Source organism: Macaca fascicularis, chromosome 19 (assembly GCF_037993035.2).
Source record: "Macaca fascicularis isolate 582-1 chromosome 19, T2T-MFA8v1.1".
NCBI lineage: Eukaryota > Metazoa > Chordata > Mammalia > Primates > Cercopithecidae > Macaca > Macaca fascicularis.
The window spans coordinates 15,331,899-15,354,091 of NC_088393.1; the positions used below are offsets into that span (position 1 = coordinate 15,331,899).

Here is a 22,193-nt window from a genome sequence, read left to right on the forward strand (position 1 = left end):
AAGGACCTGATTTCATTCTTTTTAACGGCTGCCTAGTATTCCATAGTGTATAAGTACCACAGTTTCTTTGTCCAATCCACTGTTGATGGGCACCTCTCACCTTGACTGCTAGTATTCTCTGAACACCTAGGAAAAGTAACATTCTCTATCCACGCTTTTTTACCTTCTTTCTTTTTCTTATTAGCCCTGGTCGCCATCTGACACAGCATATGATTTACTTGTATTCTTCTCCATACTTCACTTTAGGGACTTCTGTTTTCCAGCACTGTTCACTCATTGTCTAGACAGAGACTGAAACATAGACAACACTCAGTTTAAATTCCTCAAATCCATGGAAAAATTTATCATTAAAGTGTTTGTTTTTGTTTTGTTTTGTTTTGTTTTGAGACGGAGTTTTGCTCTTGTATTTGCTCTTGTAGCCCAGGCTGGATGGAGTGCAGTGGTGCCATCTTGGCTCCTCACAACCTCCGCCTCCCAGGTGCAAGCGATTCTCCTGCGTCAACCTCCGGAGTAGCTGGGATGACATGCATGCACCACCACGTCCGGCTAATTTTGTATTTTTAGTAGAGACGGGGTTTCTCCATGTTGGTCAGGCTGGTCTCGAATTCCCGACCTCAGGTGATCCACCCACCTCTGCCTCCCAAAGTGCTGGGATTACAGGCATGAGCCACTGCACCCGGCAAAGTTTTTAAATACATGACCATTTGGGGAAAGGTTGAGCATCATGGGAAAGGAATTCCTAAGCAGAGATGGGATGGAAGATCTCATAAAGAAGACCAGATCCACACACGAAATATAGAAATTAACTTGTTGACTGTAGGATATAAATAATAGCTTTTCTGACGGGTAAATAAAGCACGCTTATGTTATGTATTTTCTCTCTCTCTCTCTCTTTTTTTTTTTTTTTTTTTTTTTGACAGTCACCTCCACCACATGGAACCAGAGAATGATACACAAATTTCAGAATTTCGACTTCTGGGATTTTCAGAAGAACCCAGACTGCAACCATTTCTCTTTGGAGTGTTCTTTTCCATGTACCTCATCACTGTGTTTGGAAACTTGATCATCATCCTGGTTATCACTGAATGCTCCCACCTCCACACCCCCATGTACTTCTTTCTCTCCAACCTGTCCTTTGTAGATATCTGTTTTGCCTCCACCACAGTCCCAAAGATGCTGGTGAATATCCAGGCACAGAGCAAAGTCATCACCTATGCAGGCTGCATCACCCAGATGTACTTTTTCATACATTTTGTAGGATTGGACAGCTTCCTCCTAACTGTGATGGCCTATGACCGGTTTGTGGCCGTCTGTCATCCCCTGCACTACACAGTCATCATGAACCCACAACTCTGTGGATTGCTGGTTCTGGTATCCTGGATCATGAGTGTCTTGCATTCCTTATTACATAGCTTAATGGTGCTGCGGTTATCCTTATGCAGAGAGTTGGAAATCCCCCACTTTTTCTGTGAACTTAATCAGGTTATCCACCTTGCCTGTTCTGACACTTTTCTTAATGACATAGTGATGTATTTGGCAGCTGTGCTGCTGGGTGGGGGATGTCTCACTGGGATCCTTTACTCTTACTCTAAGATAGTTTCCTCCATACGTGCAATCTCATCAGCTCAAGGGAAGTATAAGGCATTTTCCACCTGTGCATCTCACCTCTCTGTTGTCTCTTTGTTTTATTGTACGAGCCTAGGGGTGTACCTTAGCTCGGCTGCAACCCACAACTCACACTCAAGTGCAACAGCCTCAGTGATGTACACGGTGGTCACCCCCATGCTGAACCCCTTCATCTACAGCCTGAGGAATAAGGACATAAAGAGGGCTCTGAAGAATTCTTTGGGAGGGAAACTAGAAAAGGGCCAGTTGTCCTAGGGCTGAAGGGCTGAAACTATAGCCATGATTGCAGGGCTCAAAGCCTCAGAGCCAGATATTACTGTTATTTAATCAGATCATGGAAGTGGAAATTGCTCTTTCTATTTATTTCCTGAAGTTTCCATCTCTTTTATCTCAACTGCTTCATCAAACTTAAGCAACTCCTATTATTAAGCTTGCTTCTCTCTCTAATATTTAACATATTTTCCCTTTGTTTTCCTCCTTTCTCAAAGTTATTCCCAACCTTGGGTCAGAAACAATTTAGCCTCATAGAGTGATGAGTTGTACTATTCCTATAGAATAAACTACGCTTGGCACTGAGGCCATTGATGTAATTTTATCGGAGAAGAATTTCTGAGGCTATGGTTTTTCACTTTTTGTGTTTGTCATTCATTTCCGTATCACTACCTTAATTGATCTTCCTGGTAATGTAGGCTTTAACGTACTAGTGTATTTGATAGCTGGTTATGGGATTTTACACTCCCATTAGGATACTGTTTTCTTCTTGAACTCAGTATTCATGGATTCTACTATATTTACTGGCACTGAGTACTTAGTCAAAAGTTGCCCATCAAATAAATGTTCCAAGTGTAGTCTACACAGAAAGACAAATTTGCATAAATCAATCGGCTTTACATGGCCTTAGAGTTAGACATGACCTTAAATATGGTAGAGTAAAATTTTCAATTATATACTAAATTTCTATGGAATATTTGTTTTCGATGATATACATCTACTCATTGAAGTGTGGAAGCTTGTTGTTCATGTGTAATGAGGTTTATTGATCTGAGTGAAAGATTTGGTGTCATGGTCTGTATTATTTTATTGTATCATTTTGCTGTTTCTACTTGAAAATTCTAGTATTACCTACAAATATGACTACTTACATTGTCCAAAAAATATTTCCCCCTTTAACAAATGTAATCATAACACAAACTACAGATGATTGAACAATATGTGTATTTACTTGATCATCAGTTCCTTTACTTCTTCTATGATCTAAATTATTTTCAGTCCTCATGATCAAAGATTACTCTGTTTATATCTGGATATTTATATCTTTCCTGAAAGTTGGACAGTTTTCAGTTATTATTTTTTTAGTAAGCTTTCTGTCCGTTTGTTCATTCCTTCTCTTTCTTGATTCCTGTTAACTCAAATATTTACCCTCTTTATGCTGCCCCATAAATCCCATAAGCTTTCTTCACTCCTTTTTATTCTGTTCCTCCTCTGACTGTATGTTTTCTAATAATCTGTCTTCAAGTTCACAGATTATTTCTTCTGCTTTATCAATCCTGCTGTTGACACTCTAGATTGCATTTTTCATTTCATTCATTGTATTTTTCATCTTGAGAATTTCTAGAGTTTTTTATAATTTCAATCTGTTAAATTTCCAGTTTTGTTCATTTATTAGCTTTCTGATTTTGTTGAATTGTTTCTCTGTATTTTCTCAAGGTTTGCTGCACTTCCTTAAAACAATTATTTTTGAATTCTTTGTCAGAAAGTTCACATATCTCCATTTCTTTCTTTTTTATTTAAAATAAATAAATAATTGTTTTAAAAAAAATAAAAATCACAATACAACAATAAAAATAATACAAATTTTTAAAATAAAGTATAACAACTATTTACAGAGCATTTACACTGTATTCAATATTATAAGTACTCTGGAAATGATTTAAAGTATACAAGAGAATGTGCATAACTGATATGCAAATACTATGCCTTTTTATATAAGGGACTTCAGCATCAGTGGATTTTGTTATCTGCAGGTTGTTCTGAAACCAGTCCCCTGCAGATAATAAGGAATGACTTACTATAGAGAAGACAAGTGAGAGGTTAACCCAGGAATAAAGCATTGACCAGATGAATGTTGCATCACTTGAACACATGAGCATTGTAAACCCTAGAGTAGGTCTTCCCATCTGGTGAGAAAGATCTCATCTTGTTGATTATTCCTTCAGGCAGAAAATTGTCACTCAGAGGGGATGCTGTGTCTCACTATTCTTATTTTCTGCAACTGTTTTAATGGTATTTTATTTGGGTTTTAAAAATCAGTCCTAGCCATGCATAGTGGCTCATGCCTATAATGTCAGCATTTTGGGAGGTTGAGGCAGGAGGATCACTTGAGCCCAGGTTGTTCCCAGACCAAAGCAAGGGTCAGGCTGCTTATTTTCATGGCCCATTAACGAGATGAAGATGAACTAAAGAGGAAGAGAGTTTTTATTTCTATAACCGGTTACAGGGAGAAGGCCTGGAAATTATCACCAGATCAACTCAAAAATTTTGCTGTTTTCCAGAGCTTATATACCTTCTAAGCTATATGTCTATGTGTAAGTGTGCTTTCATCTAAAGACATAAGTGATTAACTTCTTTTAATCTATAACTAAAATCTGAGTCCTGAAGACCTTCCTCGGTAGCCTCAGTAAATTTACTTAATCTAAATGGGTCCAGGTGCTGGGATGATTACCCTTATCTTGTCTCCCGATATATCATGGAGGTTGAGGGAGTTCCTTCAGACCTCCAATAAACTTGTTTGTGGAGGCCTGGGGAGTTTCTTCAGATCCCCAATAAAACTTGTTTAATCCTAAATGGATCCTGTTAAGAATTCCTTCGTTATCTTCTCATGTTTCAGTGCCCAGGAAAGGCCTAGGCAAAACTCTGGGTAGGCTTTTTTTTTTTTTTTTTTAAACATTCCAGCCTTTGTATAAAGGCACTGGCTCTATCAGTTTTTAAAATTTAACTTAACCACTCAGTCAGTGCTGACACAGTTGTTACAGAGGCCTGCATTAGTGGGACCTGGCCTGCCACAAGGTGTTTGAGACCAGCCTGGCCAACATAGCAAGACCCCATCTCTATCAAAAAAAAAAAGATCCTTTGTGAATTGTTAAAGATGGTCTGTATTCTCTGGAGTGGAATAACAAGGAGTATCCAATGAACTTGTTTTGAACCTGTAAAAGTGTAGATACCTGCAGGGTCCTGCCTGGGCAGCCAGGCAAGCCACCTCTCATCTTGCTTCTCTTTGCATGCCTGGAAATTTCTCTATATTGTACCTTCAATAGTAAGAATAGAACTTGTGGCAAAGTCACTGGAATGGTTTTGTTCGGAGTTGTGTGTGGTCCCTGTCCACAACTCCAAGTTCAGTTGGTCAAGACTCACAGGGTCTTTTAAAAAGAAAAAAAAAAAAAAAAAGACAAAACCTGCCTGCTCATGCACAAAGAAACTCCATCTAAAATGTTGAGGAGGCCGGGCGCGGTGCTCACGCCTGTAATCCCAACACTTCGGGAGGCTGAGGCCAGTGGATCGCTTGACGTCAGGAGTTTGAGACCAGCCTGGCCAACGTGGCAAAACCCCGTCTCTACTAAAAGTACAAAAATCAGCCTAGCATAGTGGTGGGTGCCTGTAGTCCCAGCTACTCAGGAGGCTGAGGCAGAAGGGTTGCTTGAACCCGGGAGACAAAGGCTGCAGTGAGCCGGGATCGTGCCACTGCACTCCAGCCTGGGCAACGGAGCGAGACTCAAAACTAAATAAATAAAAATTAAAAAATAAAATGTTGAGGAAACCATCGTGGGGGAGGACAATAAACAATGGAAGCCACACCAGGCAGAAAAGAATATCGTAAGCAAAGAGCCCCAGAGGAAAGCATTCCCATACCTAGTATCCAAGATGCTCCCAAGAATACAAAACTAGCAGAAAAAAAAAAATGTTTCTTTCTATTTTGGCTCCCTCACTCATGGGAATGAAATCGCTCGGAGAATAGAGTTAAAACGGAGTGATTAATTTAATGGGCATTCATGAGAATTCAACCTCTGAGAATGATAGTAAATATGCCCCTTACAGCTGTTACCTACTGCTCAAATGTTCCAGGAAGCAGGAAGTTCGACTTTCAGAGGACTTATGCCCAAGACCACCTCTCCATCCATCCCTGAAGTTGAGTTGAACCTCCATCACCCGGGGAAGACAGGACCCAGGGAACTAGAGGCTTAGCAATGCCCCGGAGCATCTGAGATGGAGAACAGGTAAGGAGGCAGGCAGAGCTCTCAAAGGAAGAACTTTGGCGGTGTAAATGGGGACAGCGTGGTGAAGACAGTTCATTCACTTAAAGCATCCTGCACAATCAATTCCTGTGTCTCTCTCAACCTCTAAGAGGAAGAGCGTGTCTTCCTCTCTCTTCTAGAACCAAATTCTGAGGCTCTTTCACCTTCCTCATAAAAATTGACCTTCTCTTAGCTTCTAGTATCTCTCAAAAGTTTCCTACGCAGCCTTCTTAGCTGTTTTTCTGGAGCCATTAAAAGTGCTTCCAAGGAATGAAATAAGAAAAACAAAAAAGAAAAAGAAAAAATAATAAATATGTTTCCATTCTCCTGTATCAAAGACGCTCCTATATGAATTATCCATAATATCGTATTCAGTTATTCATTCATTCACTGATTCACTCAAGAAACATTTTCCTGAGATTTCATAGTTAGCACTTGCAAGCCCACTGCATACATCTTCTGCCATTAGTTCACTTATTTCGGTGCCTCAGTCTCCGTATTTGTAAAATGAGTATAACTGTCATGTCCACTTCATGGAGTTAAGAATTAAATTAGATCTACCCTATGATCCAGTAATCCCACTGTTAGGTATCTATTCAAAAGAAAGGAAATCAGTATATCATTTTTGGTTTTGGTGGTTGTTGTTGTTGGTGGTGGTGGTGGTTGTTGTTTTGGTTTTTTTGAGATGGAATCTTGCTCTGCCACCCAGGCTGGAGTGAAATGGCGTGATCTTGGCTCACTGCAGCCCCCGCCTCCCAGGTTCAAGTAATTCTCCTGCCTCAGCCTCTCCAGTAGCTGGGATTGGCATATGTCACCACACCCAGCTGATTTTTGTATTTTTAGTAGAGACGGGGTTTTGCCATGTTAGCCAGGCTGGTTTCAAACTCTTGACCTCAGGTGATCCACCCACCTCGACCTCCCAAAGTGCTGGGATTACAGGCATGAGCCACCATGCCCAGCCTGGAAATCCACAAATCAAAGAAATATCTGTACTTCCATGTTTATTGCAGCGCTATTCACAATATCCAAGATATGGAATCTACCTAAGTGTTCATCACTAGATGAATGTATAAAGAAAATGTGGTGCCTAGACAAAGGAGTGCTGTTCAGAATGAAATCCTGCCAGTTGCTGCAACAAGGATGAGACTGGGGGTCATTATGCTAAGTGAAGTAAGCCAGGCGCAGAAAGTCAAATATCGCATGTTCTCACTCCTATGTGGGAGCTAAAACGCTGATTTCATGGAGTTAGAATGTAGAACGATAGTTATCAGACAGTAGGAAGAGAAGGGGGGTGATGAGGCGAGGTTGACTCATGGGTATAAAAATACAGTTAGAAGGAATACGTTCTAGTGTTTGACGGCACAGTAGGGGACTATAGTTAACAATAATTTATTGTATATTTCCAAATAGCTGGAAGAGAAGATTTGAAATGTTGCCAACACAAAGAAATGATAAACGTTGATGGATATGCTAATTACTCTGCTGTGATCATTATATATTGTATGCATATATCAAAATAGCACGTGCACTCCATAAGTGTATACAACTATTATGTATCAATTTTTAAAAATAGCTATAATAAACATTTTTAATTTAAAATGAGGATTAAATTAAAGAAGATCATGCATGAGAAGTTTTTTCAATTGTCACTAAGATCTAGTGAACTCATGTTATTACTGCATTACTATAAACACATTTTCATTCATTAAATCAAAAAAATTGTGATGATGATCAAATGAACTAAGACATATAAAATATATGACACGTATATAATATATATATAAAATATATGAACTAAGACATATAAAACATATGATAAAATATATAAGTCTTTCATAGATTTTAGCTATTATGACTTTTATTTGTTGAGTATTTACAAGTTTCCCGTTCCTGTTCCAGGAATTTTATATTCTTGGATTTTTTTTTTATTTCTTTTTAACTTTTATTTTAAGTTCAAGGGTACATGTGCAGTTTTGTTACATAGGTAAATGTGTGTCATGAGGGTTTGTTGTACAGATTATTTCATCACCCAGGTATTAAGCCTAGTACTCATTAGTTATTTTTCCTGATCCTCTCCCTCCTCCCACCCTCCACCCTCCAATAGGCCCCAGTGTGTGTTGTTCTCTTCTATGTGTCCATGTGTTCTCATCATTTAGCTCCCACTTACAAGTGAGAACATGTGGTATTTGGTTTTCTGTTCCTGTGTTAATGTGCTAAGGATAATGGCCTCCAGCTCCATCCATGTTCCTGCAAGGGACATGATCTCGTTCTTTGTTATGGCTGCATAGTATTCCATTGTGTATATGTACCACATTTTCTTTATCTGGTCTATCATTGATGGGCATTTAGGTTGATTCCATGTCTTTGCTATTGTGAACAGTGTTGCAATGAATATACCCATGCATGTGTCTCTATAAAAGAAGGATATATGTTCCTTTGGGTATATACCCAGGAATGGGATTGCTGGGCCAAATGGTATTTCTATCTTTAAATCTTTGAGGAATAACCAAACTGCCTTCCACAATGGTTGAACTAATTTACACTCCCTCCAACAGTGTATAAGCCCTTCCCTTTTCTCCACAACCTCACCAGCATCCATGCTTGTTAATGTTTGAAATGATGGAGACATATTTTCTAAGAGATTCAACCGTACATATGAATGCTACTTTTATTTTCCCTTGGACTCACTTTTTTGTTAATTTTTATTTTTGAATGATTTGGATTTACAGAGTAGTTACAAAGAGAGTACAGAGTTCCCATAATTTCCATGCCTGTTCCCATGGGAACTAGATAAAAGCAATGGTTAAAAAACATTCTGAATGTACCTCTGAATGCCACCTTGAAACGGCTACCGCTTTTTACGTATTTGTTTTGTTCCAGCTGCCTTACTAAAATCATGCTCAGTTAAAATAAGTTTTCAGGCTGGGCCTGGTGGCTCACGCCTATAATTCCAGCACTTTGGGAGGCTGAGGCGGGGGGCTTATAAGGTCAGGAGTTCGAGACCAGCCTGATCAACATAGTGAAACCCCGTCTCCACTAAAAGTACAAAAATTAGCCAGGCGTGGTGGCGTGCATCTGTAATCTCAGCTACTCAGGAGGCTGAGGCAGGAGAATCACTTGAACCCAGGAGGTGGAGGTTGCAGTGAGTCAAGATCGTGCCACTGCACTCCAGCCTGGGAGAAGAGTGAGGCTCTGCCAGGAAGGAGGGAAGGAAGGAGGGAGGGAAGGAAGGAAGGAAGGAAGGAAGGAAGGAAGGAAGGAAGGAAGGAAGGAGGGAAGGAGGGAGGGAGGGAGGGAAGGGAGGGAGGGAAGAAAGAGAGAGAAAGAGAGAAAGAAAGAAAGAGAGAGAGAGAAAGAAAGAAAGAAAGAAAGAAAGAAAGAAAGAAAGGAAAGAAAGAGAAAGAAAGAAAGAAAGAAAGAAAGAAAGAAAGAAAGAAAGAAAGAAAGAAAGAAAGAAAGAAGGAAAAAAGGAAAAAGGAAGGAAGGAAGGAAGGAAGGAAGGAAGGAAGGAAGGAAGGAAGGAAGGAAGGAAGGAAGGAAGGAAGGAGGGAAGGAGGGAAGGAGGGAGGGAGGGAGGGAAGGGAGGGAGGGAAGAAAGAGAGAGAAAGAGAGAAAGAAAGAAAGAGAGAGATAGAAAGAAAGAAAGAGAAAGAAAAAAAGAAAGAAAGAAAGAAAGAAAGAGAAAGAAAAAAAGAAAGAAAGAAAGAAAGAAAGAAAGAAAGAAAGAAAGAAAGAAAGAAAGAAAGAAAGAAAGAAAGAAAGAAAAGGAAAAAAGGAAAAAAGGAAGGAAGGAAGGAAGGAAGGAAGGAAGGAAGGAAGGAAGGAAGGAAGGAAGGAAGGAAAGAAGGAAGGAAGGGAGGGAGGGAGGGAGAAAGAAAGAAAGTTTTCAGCTACCAAAAGTTTTCAGCTACCAATCCATCATCCACCACCAATCCATCATCTGAAAACAAAATTGTGTTGCCTTTTTAATACAGGTCTCATTCCTTTTTCTCCTTGGATTGCATTGGTTGAAACTTCCAGGGCACTGACAAACAATTACTAATGATAAACATACCTTTCCTTTTTAATTCTTAAAGGAGAATTCTCCTGTTGCTCCTGCCACACAGCCTCACCAGATCATTTTTGGAAGTAAGTTCAGTTTTTTATTTAATTCCTTCCTTGGTTATTGATCTGTTTTCCTCCATCCTGATTCAACTTTGGGCACTTACGTTTTTCCAGAAATAAGTTTGTTTCTTGGATATTTTAATATTTTAACATGGCATTATAAATAAATTATCTTGCAAAGTTGAGCGTTTCCTTACCTCTGTGTTCATTTTTTTTCTCATTCCTGGTTCCAGGCCTATCTGTTCTTTCTCCCTCTTTGTATCCCTTTTGTTACACTTTTATCTAATTTTTTCTATTTGTTTGTGTTTGCCGAAGAATTAGCTCGGGAATTTATTTTTCAGTTCCAGAATATTTCTTCTTTTTAGTTCATTAACTCGGCTTTGATCTTTATTGCTACTTCTTTCTGTTTTAACAGAATGTTAAATGTTTTCTGATAATTTTTAACAAAATCAAATTTTACAATATTGATTTTGTAACATTTGTATTGACAATATCTTCAAATTTTTAAGTTTTTCTTTCTTGAGGACAGGCTGCACATGTGTTTATTTGCAATTTTCAAACAATGTACTAAAAAGGAATCTAAAAATCAAGATTGATATTAACACTCAAAGATGATCCCTCTTCATGCTTTGGGGTATGTTGTTATAGATTTTTTTTTTTTTTTTTGGTGCCAATGTGCATAATTATAAGAGATCCATAGGCAAGGCTGAGTTCATTTCTCTAGCTCAGAAAGGGAGACCAAATGTCTTTTCATAGCAGTATCTGAAATGCTTTCTTTCGACATGATGGAATTTTGCTTTTTTTTTTTTTCTTAGATGGAGTCTCACTCTGTCTCCAGGCTGGAGTGCAGTGGCGCGATCTCGGCTCACTGCAACCTCCGCCTCCTGTGTTCAAGCAATTCTCCCTCAGCCTCCCAAGTAGCTTCGAGTAGCTGGGATTACAGACGGGTGCAACCATGACCAGCTAATTTTTGTATTTTTAGTAGAGACAGGGTTTCACCATGTTGGCCAGGATGGTCTCAATCTCTTGACCTCATGATCCATCTGCCTTGGCCTCCCAAAGTGCTGGGATTACAGGCGTGAGCCACCGCGCCCAGCCGGAATTTTGCATTCTTACTCTTCTTTCATGCAGACATTTTAATTCCCTCAGTGAAAGGGGTATGTTATTGTTAATTTTACTTTTTTAGAGTAACAGTAAAAACAAAACATTTTCTCAAACATTTATTACCTTTTTTACAGTTCATTTTATGAACCTTTAATATTCTGTTTATTTTCCCCAGCAATGCATTAATATTTCAATGATTTATACTTGTCTTTATAATGATACTAACTTTTGTCAGTTAAATAGATTATTTTTGCATTCTAACTTTCTGCAAGACACATTTTCTCATTCAGAATTTTTCAATTTATGGTTCCAGTTGCTGATCTCTTTTTTCTATCAAAGGCGAATTATTCAGAAAGAATTTGCACTTTCAAAGATTATATATATCCATGTATAAATACATATAATCTATATGTTTATCCATGTTTTCTTCAGATAGCTTAAGTAGTCTCTTGTCTGTTTGAAATGTATTTGGGACTACAGAGATGGGATTTAACATTATTTTTTCTAACTAATCATTAAACACTTATTTTTATCTTTTTAAAACACTATTTAAAATAACTAAAGGAGGCCAGGGAAGATGGCTCACACCTGTAATCCCAGTACTTTGGGAGGCCGAGGTAGGTGGATCACCTGAGGTCAGGAGATCAAGACCAGCCTGACCAACATGGTGAAACCCCGTCTCTACTAAAAATACAAAATTAGATGGGCACGGTGGCACATGCCTGTAATCCCAGCTACTTGGGAGGCTGAGGCTGGAGAATCGCTTGAACCCAGGAGGCGCAGGTTGCAGTGAACCAAGATCGTGCCATTGGGTAGACATTTTTGTTCATGTGTTAAAAACACACGTATAGATTATGTTAATTTCTTAAAGATATTTTAATGTAATACTCCCCCACATAACATCTCGGCTATTGGTATTATATTAGGAAGTCCTTTGATTTTTTTTTTTTTTTTTTGGTATGGATTCTGAGCCAGCATGCCCAGCTGGAAATGTCTTAATTTTTTTAAAAACTGAGAAAGGCCATTTGCAGATTATCCTAAGAGAAGAAAATATAAAACTAAAATTAATCAAAAACTTTCTTTGTATTGAAGAAAACTTAGAAAGTAAGTAAATGTCCAACATGGGCAGGTTTTAAAGAGCCATTTCTGTGTGGCAGAATATTTTGATCTGATGAGAATCAGATGATGGAAAATGGGGGTAAAATTTAATTCTATATCTAGAAACTCTAGGATTTTTCTATTTCAAAATTCCATTTTTTTGTTGAGTTTAGGTAGGGAAATTGATAATATAAATGAAATGTAAACAATGATTATTAAGGTGGTTATTATTTTTTAGCAGAAGGAGCATCCAAGATCCAGAGGATTTAACATGTAGAAATTACAACCGGGCACAGTGGCTTGCACCTGTAGTCCCAGCTACTTGGGAGGCTGAGGTGGGAGGATCACTTGACCCCAGAAGTTCGAAGCTGCAGTGAGCTAGGATGGTGCCACTGCACTCCAACCTGGGCAACAGAGCAAGACCTTGTCTCTAAAACAGAATGAAAAACAAATTACAGGAATGCAGCACAATGGAAGAAAAAGCCTTCTGAGGATTGGAAATCTGCCTAGAATTAGGGAATTTTCACTCCGTAATTTCCTAATTCCCATGCCTTAGGCAGAAAGGGCAAGAGCAGCCAGGGATGCTGGGGAGGGGATGATTGCTTAGGGACACAGGCAAGCGTTGAAGCAATAGTCCTCAAACTCGAGTGTGCATCAGAATTCCCTAGAGGGCTTGTTAAAACCCAGAATGCAGGCCGGGCACGGTGGCTCACGCCTGTAATGCCAGCACTTTGGGACACTGAGGCGGGCGTATCATCTGAGGTCAGGAGTTTGAGACCAGTCTAGCCAACTTGGAGAAACCCCGTCTCTCCTAAAACTACCAAAAAAAATAAAATAAAATTTCCTGGGTGTGGTGGTTTGCGCCTGTAGTACCAGCTTCTCAGGAGGCTGAGGCATGAGAATTGCTTGAACCCGGGAGGCAGAGGTTGCAGCGAGCTGAGATTACAGCACTGCACTCCAGCCTGGGCAACAGAGTGAGACTCTGTCTCAAAAAAAAAAAATTAAAAATTAAAAGGCCAGGCACAGTGGCTCATGCCTGTAATCCCAGCACTTTGGGAGGCCAAGGCGGGAGGATCAGGAAGTCAGGAGTTCGGACCAGCCTGACCAACATGGTGAAACCCTGTCTCTACTAAAAATACAGAAATTAGCTGGGCGTGCCTGTAATCCCAGCTACCCTGGAGGCTGAGGCAAGAGAATCCAGGAGGTGGAGGTTGCAGTGAGCCGGGATTGTGCCACTGTACTCTAGCCTGGGCGAAAGTGCAAGACTCCATCTCAAACAAACAAACACACACCAGAATGCGGGCTCCAAACCCAGAGTATCTAATTCAGTTGGTCAGGCGGGCGTGATAAGGTGCATATATAATGAGTTCCCAGGTGATGTTGATGGGGCTGTTCCAGGAACCACAGTTTGAGGACCAATGACGTAGGGATGACTTCTCCAGGTAGCGATGGTAACTGTAACTTGTCGGCAAAGAAATCCAATAATTAGCCAACATGCGTGATTTCTTGAGTTCCCTGGTTTTGAGTAAATTTTGTGTGGTTGTTTTTTTTTTGTTGTTGTTGTTATTGTTGTTGTTGTTTTTGCCTCCTTCTCAGTAAACCCAGCGGCCCCATGGAAAGAGGAAACCAAACAGAAGTTGGAAACTTTCTCCTCCTGGGATTCTCAGAGGACTCTGACATGCAGCTTCTTCTCTACGGGCTGTTCCTCTCCATGTACCTGGTCACCATCACCGGAAACCTGCTCATCATCCTGACCATCAGCTCAGACTCCCACCTCCACACCCCTATGTACTTCTTCCTCTCCAACCTGTCCTTTGCTGACATCTGTTTCACGTCCACGACTGTCCCAAAGATGCTAGGGACTATCCAAACACAAAGCAAAATGATCACTTTTGCAGGCTGCCTCACCCAGATATTTTTTTTCACTGCATTTGGATGCCTGGACAACTTGCTCCTGACCGTGATGGCCTATGACCGCTTCGTGGCCATCTGTCACCCCCTGCACTACCTGATCATCATGAACCCCCGGCTCTGTGGGCTGCTGGTTCTGGGGTCCTGGTACATCAGTGTCATGGGTTCCCTGCTCGAGACCTTGACCATTTTGAGGCTGTCCTTCTGCACAAACATGGAAATTCCACACTTTTTTTGTGATCCTTCCGAAGTCTTGAAGCTCTCCTGTTCTGACACCTTCATCAATAACATCGTGATGTATTTTATGACCATTGTCCTGGGTGTTTTCCCTCTCTCTGGAATCCTGTTCTCTTATTCTCAGATTTTCTCCTCCATCCTGAGAGTATCATCTGCCAGAGGCCTGCACAAAGCCTTTTCCACCTGTGGTTCTCACCTCTCAATAGTCAGCTTGTTCTGTGGCACAGGCCTTGGGGTCTATCTCAGTTCTGCAGCTACACCATCTTCTAGGAGAAGTCTGATGGCCTCGGTGATGTACAGCATGGTCACCCCCATGCTGAACTCCTTCATCTACAGCCTGAGGAACATGAAGGGGTCACTGGGGAGACTCCTCCTCAGGGCAACGTCTCTCAATGAGGGAACCATTGCTGAGCACTCATGAATTGCAGTGAACACAATACTGAGGCCAGACTGGCCTCTTTCAGCCAATGTTTTCACTTCTGCTTTTATGCTTTTTTTTTTTTTTGAGACAGAGTCTTGCTCTGTCGCCCAGGCTGGAGTGCAATGGCGTGATCTCGGCTCACTGCAACCTCCGCCTTCCAGGTTCAAGCAATTCTCCTGCCTCAGCCTCCTTAGTAGCTGGGATTACAGGCATGCGCCACAATGCCCGGCTAATTTTTTGTATTTTTAGTAGAGACGGGGTGTCACCATGTTGGCCAGGCTGGTCTCGAACTCCAGACCTCATGATCCATCCGCTTCAGCCTCCCAAAGTGCTGGGATTACACGCATGAGCCACAGCGCCCAGCCGCTTTTTTTTTTGTTTTTCAAGAAGGAGTCTCACTCTGTCACCCAAGCTACAGTGTAATGGTGCAATCTCGGCTCACCGCAACCGCCACTTCCCGGGTTCAAGTGATTCTTCTGCATCAGCCTCCCGAGTAGCTGGGATTACAGGCACTCGCCACCACGTGACCACAGGTAATCTGCCCGCCTTGGCCTCCCAAAGTGCTGGGATTACAGGCAATGAGCCACCGCACCCTGGCTTCTTTTATACATTTTAAAGCATCTCTTCCCTTGTATCTTCCTTTGGAACGTTTCCTGCCCTTGCTACTGCTAACAAAGTTATATAGGATTACACTTTTTGACTTTCTAACCAGTAATTTTAACTTTGCATGAATACAACCTGGTGTTTTCTCAGTTATCTTTAGTAATAATTTGGATTTTGTTTTTTTGTTTTTGTTTTTGAGACAGAGTCTCCCTCTGTTGCCCTGGCTGGAGTGCAGTGGCACCATATCGGCTCACTGCAAGCTCCACCTCCCGGGCTGAAGCAATTCCCCTGACTCAGCCTCCTGAAGAGATGGAACTACAGGCATGCACCACCACATCCTGCTAGTATTTTCAGTAGAGACAGGGTTTCACCATGTTGGCTAGGCTGATCTCAAACTCCTGACCTCAAGCGATCTGCCTGCCTCAGCCTCCTGAAGTGCTGAGATTACAGGCATGAGCCACCGCGCCCGGCCTGATTTGAGTTAAAAATATATATATCAAATCTTACGTGTTAAATATATACTGTCAGAAGCGATGAGATATGTCCCTATTTTGGACATGTTGCCCTGGAAACTCATTTACAGAGATGTTTTTTGAGGTTACATGAATAAAAATAACTCAAAGAGTTGCCCCCTTTTTTTATCCAATTCACTTTCCTTTCAGTCACACTAACTTTACTTCACTTCTACTCTTTCACAATATCGGTCCCTTGAATTTCACAGCAATGTCTTACCCATTTTTGCAATCACAGTGCCTGGTACAGTTGTTGGTAAGGAGTTTATGTTTACATGATATTTGTCAAATGGAGTAGAAAAATAGATGGGCGGATGGTTAAATAGAAAATAAGATCTGGACCAGAAATATACAAACTGATTAATCTGATTAGAGCTTTTGGCCGGCATGGTGCTGCATGCCTGTCGTTTCAGCTACTCAGGAAGCTGAGGTGGAAGGATGGCTTGAACCCAGGAGGCTGAGGTTGCAGTGAGCTGTGATTATGCCACTGTACTGCAGCCTGGGTGACAGAGTGAGACCCTGTTTCTAAATAATAATAATAATAATAAATTAAGTTGTTGAGCTAGAAACAAAATTCAAGGTTATTGATGTTGATATTAATAACACTTTCTATACCAGCACAGTTTAAGAGCTTTATGTACATTACCTCATTTAATGTTTCCAATAACTCTTTTATGTGATTAGTATTAGTTCTCATATTTACAAATAAGAAAGTAAGAGCTTATGGTAAGTAGGTAACTAGCTCAAAGTAATAAATGTAGTGACAAGGTTCCAACGCAGGGCTGTAGGAATCAGACGGCTCTCCCAGGCCTTATGTTACGTTACTGTGGAGTCCTAATTAGGGAAAAGAAGTCAGGCTGGTGAGACCAAGGGAAAGCAAAAAGAAGAAGCAGATAGAAGTCTGCCTTTCTTCACGGTCCCGGACACAAAGCCCTCCTGTACAAATAACTCACAATCTTCCCGCACTCAGCTATCGCCAGACCCTCGGCCGATACAAAAATTGGAAGTTAGCTCACTGCAACCTTGGCGTGATCAATACTGTACAAAGCCCTCTTCACACAGCACAAGCACTGTCTTATAAAATCCCCAGCAAGCTTTTGTCTCTTTGCAGTCAGGTCTTCTATTGCTAGCCTGCCCATTGCTTCCTTGCAACGTATTTTCATACTTTCTCCAATAAATCTGCCTTTCTTTACCTACAACTACACGTGTTCGTAAATTCTTCTTATCCTCCACACCACCAGCCCCAGACAGTCGCCACTCAGCCATGACAGTTGAACCTTCTAATAATAATAGTTAAACCTCAAAGGAACCAGGAATTCTCTGACATAAATTCTTACTTCTGGAATTACGCTCCCCAACCAAGAACTGTGTTTGGGTGCTGCAGCCTCAGAAATAAATTAAACCCGTGAGTAAGATTTATTGTTTCCTTTGATATTTTAATTTGACTTCCTTTGATTGTTCATGAAAATGAGTGTGCTCGATCTTTTTGTGTTTGATGTTTTATAGTAACTCTTTTTGCCAGCTTTACTGAGGTATAACTGATGAATAAACATTGTACATATTCAAGGTGTATAACATGATTTGATACATGTATACATTGTATAGTGATTTACTTGCATTTATTTTTACTAGATTTTGAGTTTACCTCCTTTGATCATTTATAATCTTAGATTTTTTAAAATTCTAGTTGACTGAGTTTTTAAATTTTTATTCTTAATCTTTATGGATACATAATAGTTGTACATATTTATGAAGTACGTACAAAACTTTTCCACAAACATACAATGTATAATAATCAAATCAAGGTAATTGGGGTATCTATTGCTTCAAGCATTTATCATTTCTTTGCGTTATAAACATTCCAATTCCACTTTTTTAGTTATTTTGAAATATACAACAAATTATTGTTAACTATAGTCACCATATTGTGCTACCAAATACTAGATTTTATTCCTTCTAACTGTATTTTTGTATCTGTTAACGATCCCTTCTTTATCCTCCCTCCCTACTACCCCTCCTAGCTTCTGGTAACCATCATTCTACTCTGTTTCCATGAGTTCAATTTTTTCAGCTCCCACATACAAGTGAGAACATGTAATGTGTTTTTCTGTGTCTGGCATATTTTGTTGTTGTTGTTTTGTTTCTGTGTTTTTGAGACAGACTTTCGCTCTTGACACCCAGGCTGGAGTGCAATGGTGCGATCTCGGCTCACTGCAACCTCCACCTCCCGGGTTCAAGCCAGTCTTCCTACCTCAGCCCCCCGAGTAGCTGGGATTACAGGTAGCCACTGCCACGCCCAGCTAATTTTTGTATTTTTCTGAGAGACGGGGTTTCATCATGTTGGCCAGGCTGGTCTTGAACTCCTGACCTCAGGTGATCTGCCCGCCTCAGCCTCCCAAAGTGCTGGGATTACAGGCATAAGCCACCGTGTCTGGCCCTGAATTCTATGAGCCTTTCTAGTGAATTGCTGAACCTAAAGGTGGTCTTGGGGGACCCCTGACACAGAGACCATGGCTATTGTTTTATTAGGAGAAATAATGGTTTTGCTTTACCCTCTTCAGTTCCGCCACTCTTTGAGAATATAAGAAACATGAGTTGACCCTTCTTCTTGTTGAAGCTGAAGCTTCCCTTCTCCCCAAACCTAGGAGAAACATTTATTTCCCTCCCTTGCTCACGCCGTCCTTCAAGCCCTCAGCATGTGCTCAGAGAGAAACAGAGACCTTGTACACCTTTCATTCCTGCTCCTTTATTACACTTTTCCCTCCCCCTTAAACGAGTCAAGCAGAACATGTGTGTTCAGCCCACGGTCAGCTGGGTGGCAGATGTGTCCCCAGGACTCCCCTCCCCAGGCCCCTTCCCTCCTCTCTTGGGGGGCAGAGCTGGAGGCCCCTCACATAGCACTTTCATTGCCTCCCCGTCCCCGGGATGCCCCCTTCTCCTGTGCCATGAGGGACTTGTAGGGTTTCCCCAGGCTGGGGAGGGTGAGCTCAGCTTCCTGAAGCTCCAGCTCCCGCTGAGACAAGTGCTCGATGACGGCTGCTCCAATTGAGTCTCCTAGTACGTTGGTCATTGTGCGAAGCCGGTCACTGGTACGGGGGGAAAAAGAAGCTGCCATTAATGGGGGCTTGAAAAGCTTCTCAGAAAGAGAGTGAAGCAGACTGGGGGAGGGGGGGTCCCTGTGCCAGGGAGTCAGGGGGCTCCCATTCCAGAACAATCCATGACCACATGTCCCCAAGTAGGTTCTTCCCCCTCTCTGTCCTGTTTCTCCTCCTAACAAACAGGATGGACCAGCTCTGAGATGTTCATGTTTGATCTTAGATGTGATTTAAAAAAAAAAAAAAAAAATGAGGCCGGGTGTGGTGAAAAAAAAAAAAAAAAAAAAAAAGCCATATCATTAAAAAGATATGATCCCAGCACTTTGGGAAGCTGAGAGGCAGAAGAATTGCTTGAGACCAGGAGTTCAAGACCAGCCTGGGCAACAAACCAAGATCCCATCTCTATAATAGAATAATTTTAAAACATGGCCTGGGACGGTGGCACGTGCCTGTAGTCCCAGCAACTTGGGAGGCTGAGATGGGAGGGTCACTTGAGCCCAGGAGGTCAAGGCTGCAGTGAGCTATGATCATGCCACTGCACTCCAGCCTAGATGAGAGAACAAGACCTTGTCTCTCAAAAAAAAGAAAATGAGGCTGGGCATGGTGGCTCATGTCTGTAATCCCAGCACGAGGTGGGCGGATCACGAGGTCAGGAGTTTGAGACCAGCCTGACCAACATAGTGAAACCCTGTCTCTACTAAAAATATTAAAAAAAAAAAAAAAAAAAAAGGCAGGCATGGTGGCATGTGCCTGTAACCCCAGCTACTTGGGAGGCTGAGGCAGGAAAATCGCTTGAACCTGGGAGGCAGAGGTTGCAGTAAGCTGAGATCGAGCCACTGCACTCCAGCTTCGGTGACAGAACGAGACTCTGTCTCAAAAAGAAAAAAGAAAAGAAAAGAAAAAATGCACATCCGATACAGACAATTAAGGGTTATGAAGTGAAAAGCACATCGAATCAGGAATGGTAAACCAGGGCAGGCCTGAGTCAATACAGGTGTAGACTAGGGCAGGCTGAAGATTGTAAAATTGGAACTCAGGCTCAGCTGTCAGCTCCCATGTGGGAATGAAAGTCCAGGCTTCCTTTAATGTAAACCTCCTGGTTTTGTTGTTGTTGCTGGTTTTGATTTTTGTTTTTTGAGATGGTGTTTCGCTCCTATTGCCCAGGCTGGAGTGCAGTGGTGCGATCTCGGCTCACTGCAACCTCCACCTCCCAGGTTCAAGGAATTCTCCTGCCTCAGCCTCCTGAGCAGCTGGAATTACAGGCACACGCCACCACACTCGGCTAATTTTTTTTTTTCTTTTTTTTTGTATTTTTAGTAGAGACAGGGTTTCACCATATTGTTCAGGCTGGTCTCAAACTCCTGACCTCAGGTGATCCACCTGCCTCAGCCTCCCAAAGTGCTGGGATTACAAGCGTGAGCCACCGCGCCCGGCCTGGATCACCTTTTTGTGACTTCCACATACAACAGGTAAAAGAGGAGTTTTTCTGTGGGATTTGGGGTCCAGAGGCCATGGATTGGAGGCCTCTCCAAGGCCTCCTTTTCACTTGAAAATTCTGGACCACATCATCTCTGCTGGAATGAAAGTCCACAAGTTAAGGATGTTGCAGGGGAAAGCAGTATGTGCAGAAGCAGGAGCACCAGGGTCCAGCCTGGAGAACACTCACAGGAACCAGTCCACGGCGATGATGAGCGTGATGTCCTCCGTGGGCAAGCCGACCGACGTGAGCACAATGACCATGGTGACCAGACCCGCCTGCGGGATGCCAGCAGCCCCAACACTGGCCGCTGTGGCTGTGATGCTGCAGGGGGAGGGAGAACATGGGGAGGCAGGTGGAGGGAAGAAGGCGATGAGGAAGAGACAGGAAAAGGACAGAGAGAGGGAAGAGATCCGCTCTCCAAGGCATCTTAAATTAAATGCCCAAGCCAGACAGACACAGAGAGAAAAATACTGCTTGATCTCTCTCTCTCTCTCTCCCTCCCTCCCTCCTCTCTCTTCTCTCTCTCTCTCTCTCTCCTCCCTCTCTCTCTCCTCCTCTCTCTCCCTCCCCTCTCTCTCTCTCCCTCCTCTCTCTCTCCCTCTCTCTCTCTCTCTCTCCTCCTCTCTCTTCTCTCTCCTCTCTATCTCCCTCCTCTCTCTTCTCTCTCTCTCCTCTCTCTCTCTCCCTCCTCTCTCTTCTCTCTCTCCTCTCTCTCTCTCCCTCCTCTCTCCCTCCCCTCTCTCTCTCCCTCCTCTCTCTCTCTCTCCCTCCTCTCTCTCTCTCTGCCTCTCTCTCTCTCCCCTCTCTCTCTCCCTCCTCTCTCTCTCTCCCCTCTCTCTCTCCCTCCTCTCTCTCTCCCTCTCCTCTCTCTCTCTCTCCCTCCTCTCTCTCTCTCTCCCTCCTCTCTCTCTCTCCCTCCTCTCTCTCTCCCCTCTCTCTCTCTCCTCCTCTCTCTTCTCTCTCTCTCCTCTCTCTCTCCCCTCCTCTCTCTTCTCTCTCTCTCCTCTCTATCTCCCTCCTCTCTCTCCCCTCTCTCTCTCTCTCCCTCCTCTCTCTCTCCCTCTCTCTCTCTCCCTCCTCTCTCTCTCCTCTCTCTCTCTCCCTCCTCTCTCTCTCCCCTCTCTCTCTCCCTCCTCTCTCTCTCCCTCTCCTCTCTCTCTCTCTCTCCCTCCTCTCTCTCTCTCCTCCTCTCTCTCTCCCCTCTCTCTCCCTCCTCTCTCTCTCCCTCTCCTCTCTCTCTCTCTCTCCCTCCTCTCTCTCTCTCCCTCCTCTCTCTCCCCTCTCTCTCTCTCCTCCTCTCTCTCTCTCTCTCTCCCCTCTCTCTCTCTCTCCCTCCTCTCTCTCTCCCCTCTCTCTCTCCCTCCCCCCTCTCTCTCTCTCCCCTCTCTCTCTCCCTCCTCCTCTCTCTTCTCTCTCTCTCTCTCCCCTCTCTCTGAAACAGAGTCTCACTCTGTTGCCCAGGCTGAAGTGCAGTAGTGTTATCTCAGCTCACTGCAACTCACTACTCAATCCCACCTTAACCTCCTGAGTCGCTGGAACCACAGGCACATGCCATAACACCTGGTTATTTTTATTTTTATTTTTTTGTATTTTTGTAGAGATGGGATCTCACTATGTTGCCCAGGCTGGTCTCAAACTCCTAGGCTCAAGCAATCCTCCCACCTCGGCTTCCCAAAGTGCTGGGATTATAGGCATGAGCCACCATGCCTGGCC

General features: G+C 42.5%; 3 protein-coding genes across 9 annotated transcripts in view; 2 read left to right on the forward strand and 1 right to left on the reverse strand.

Moving 5' to 3' along the window:
* The first annotated feature begins 279 nt into the window (after positions 1-279).
* Positions 280-1,881, forward strand: LOC123570312 (olfactory receptor 7A17-like). Its single transcript, XM_065536238.1, has one exon. The coding sequence runs from the start codon at positions 934-936 to the stop codon at positions 1,879-1,881; it is 948 nt and encodes a 315-aa protein (XP_065392310.1). The 5' UTR covers positions 280-933.
* Positions 1,882-13,420: 11,539 nt separating this feature from the next.
* On the forward strand, positions 13,421-15,897 carry LOC102118804 (olfactory receptor 7C2). Its single transcript, XM_005588262.4, has one exon. It carries the CDS (start codon positions 13,834-13,836, stop codon positions 14,788-14,790), a length of 957 nt encoding a protein of 318 aa, XP_005588319.3. The 5' UTR covers positions 13,421-13,833; the 3' UTR covers positions 14,791-15,897.
* A 2,734-nt stretch (positions 15,898-18,631) lies between these two features.
* The window catches only part of SLC1A6 (solute carrier family 1 member 6), a 32,669-nt gene continuing 29,107 nt past the window's right edge, over positions 18,632-22,193 (reverse strand). For all 7 annotated transcript variants that reach the window (XR_012428464.1, XM_065536598.2, XM_065536599.2 and 4 more), the window contains 2 exons: positions 20,667-20,801; positions 18,632-18,991 (listed from right to left, as the gene is read on the reverse strand). Coding sequence is in view for 6 of the 7 variants with exons in the window: in XM_065536598.2 (XP_065392670.1) it covers positions 18,796-18,991; positions 20,667-20,801 (331 nt within the window). In the remaining variant the exon portion in view is untranslated. The remainder of the gene's footprint in view (positions 18,992-20,666; positions 20,802-22,193) is intronic.

Coding starts and splice junctions, on each gene's coding strand:
- LOC123570312 (XM_065536238.1), top strand. CDS start 934: ATGGAACCAGAGAATGATACACAAATTTCAGAATTTCGACTTCTGGGA.
- LOC102118804 (XM_005588262.4), top strand. CDS start 13,834: ATGGAAAGAGGAAACCAAACAGAAGTTGGAAACTTTCTCCTCCTGGGA.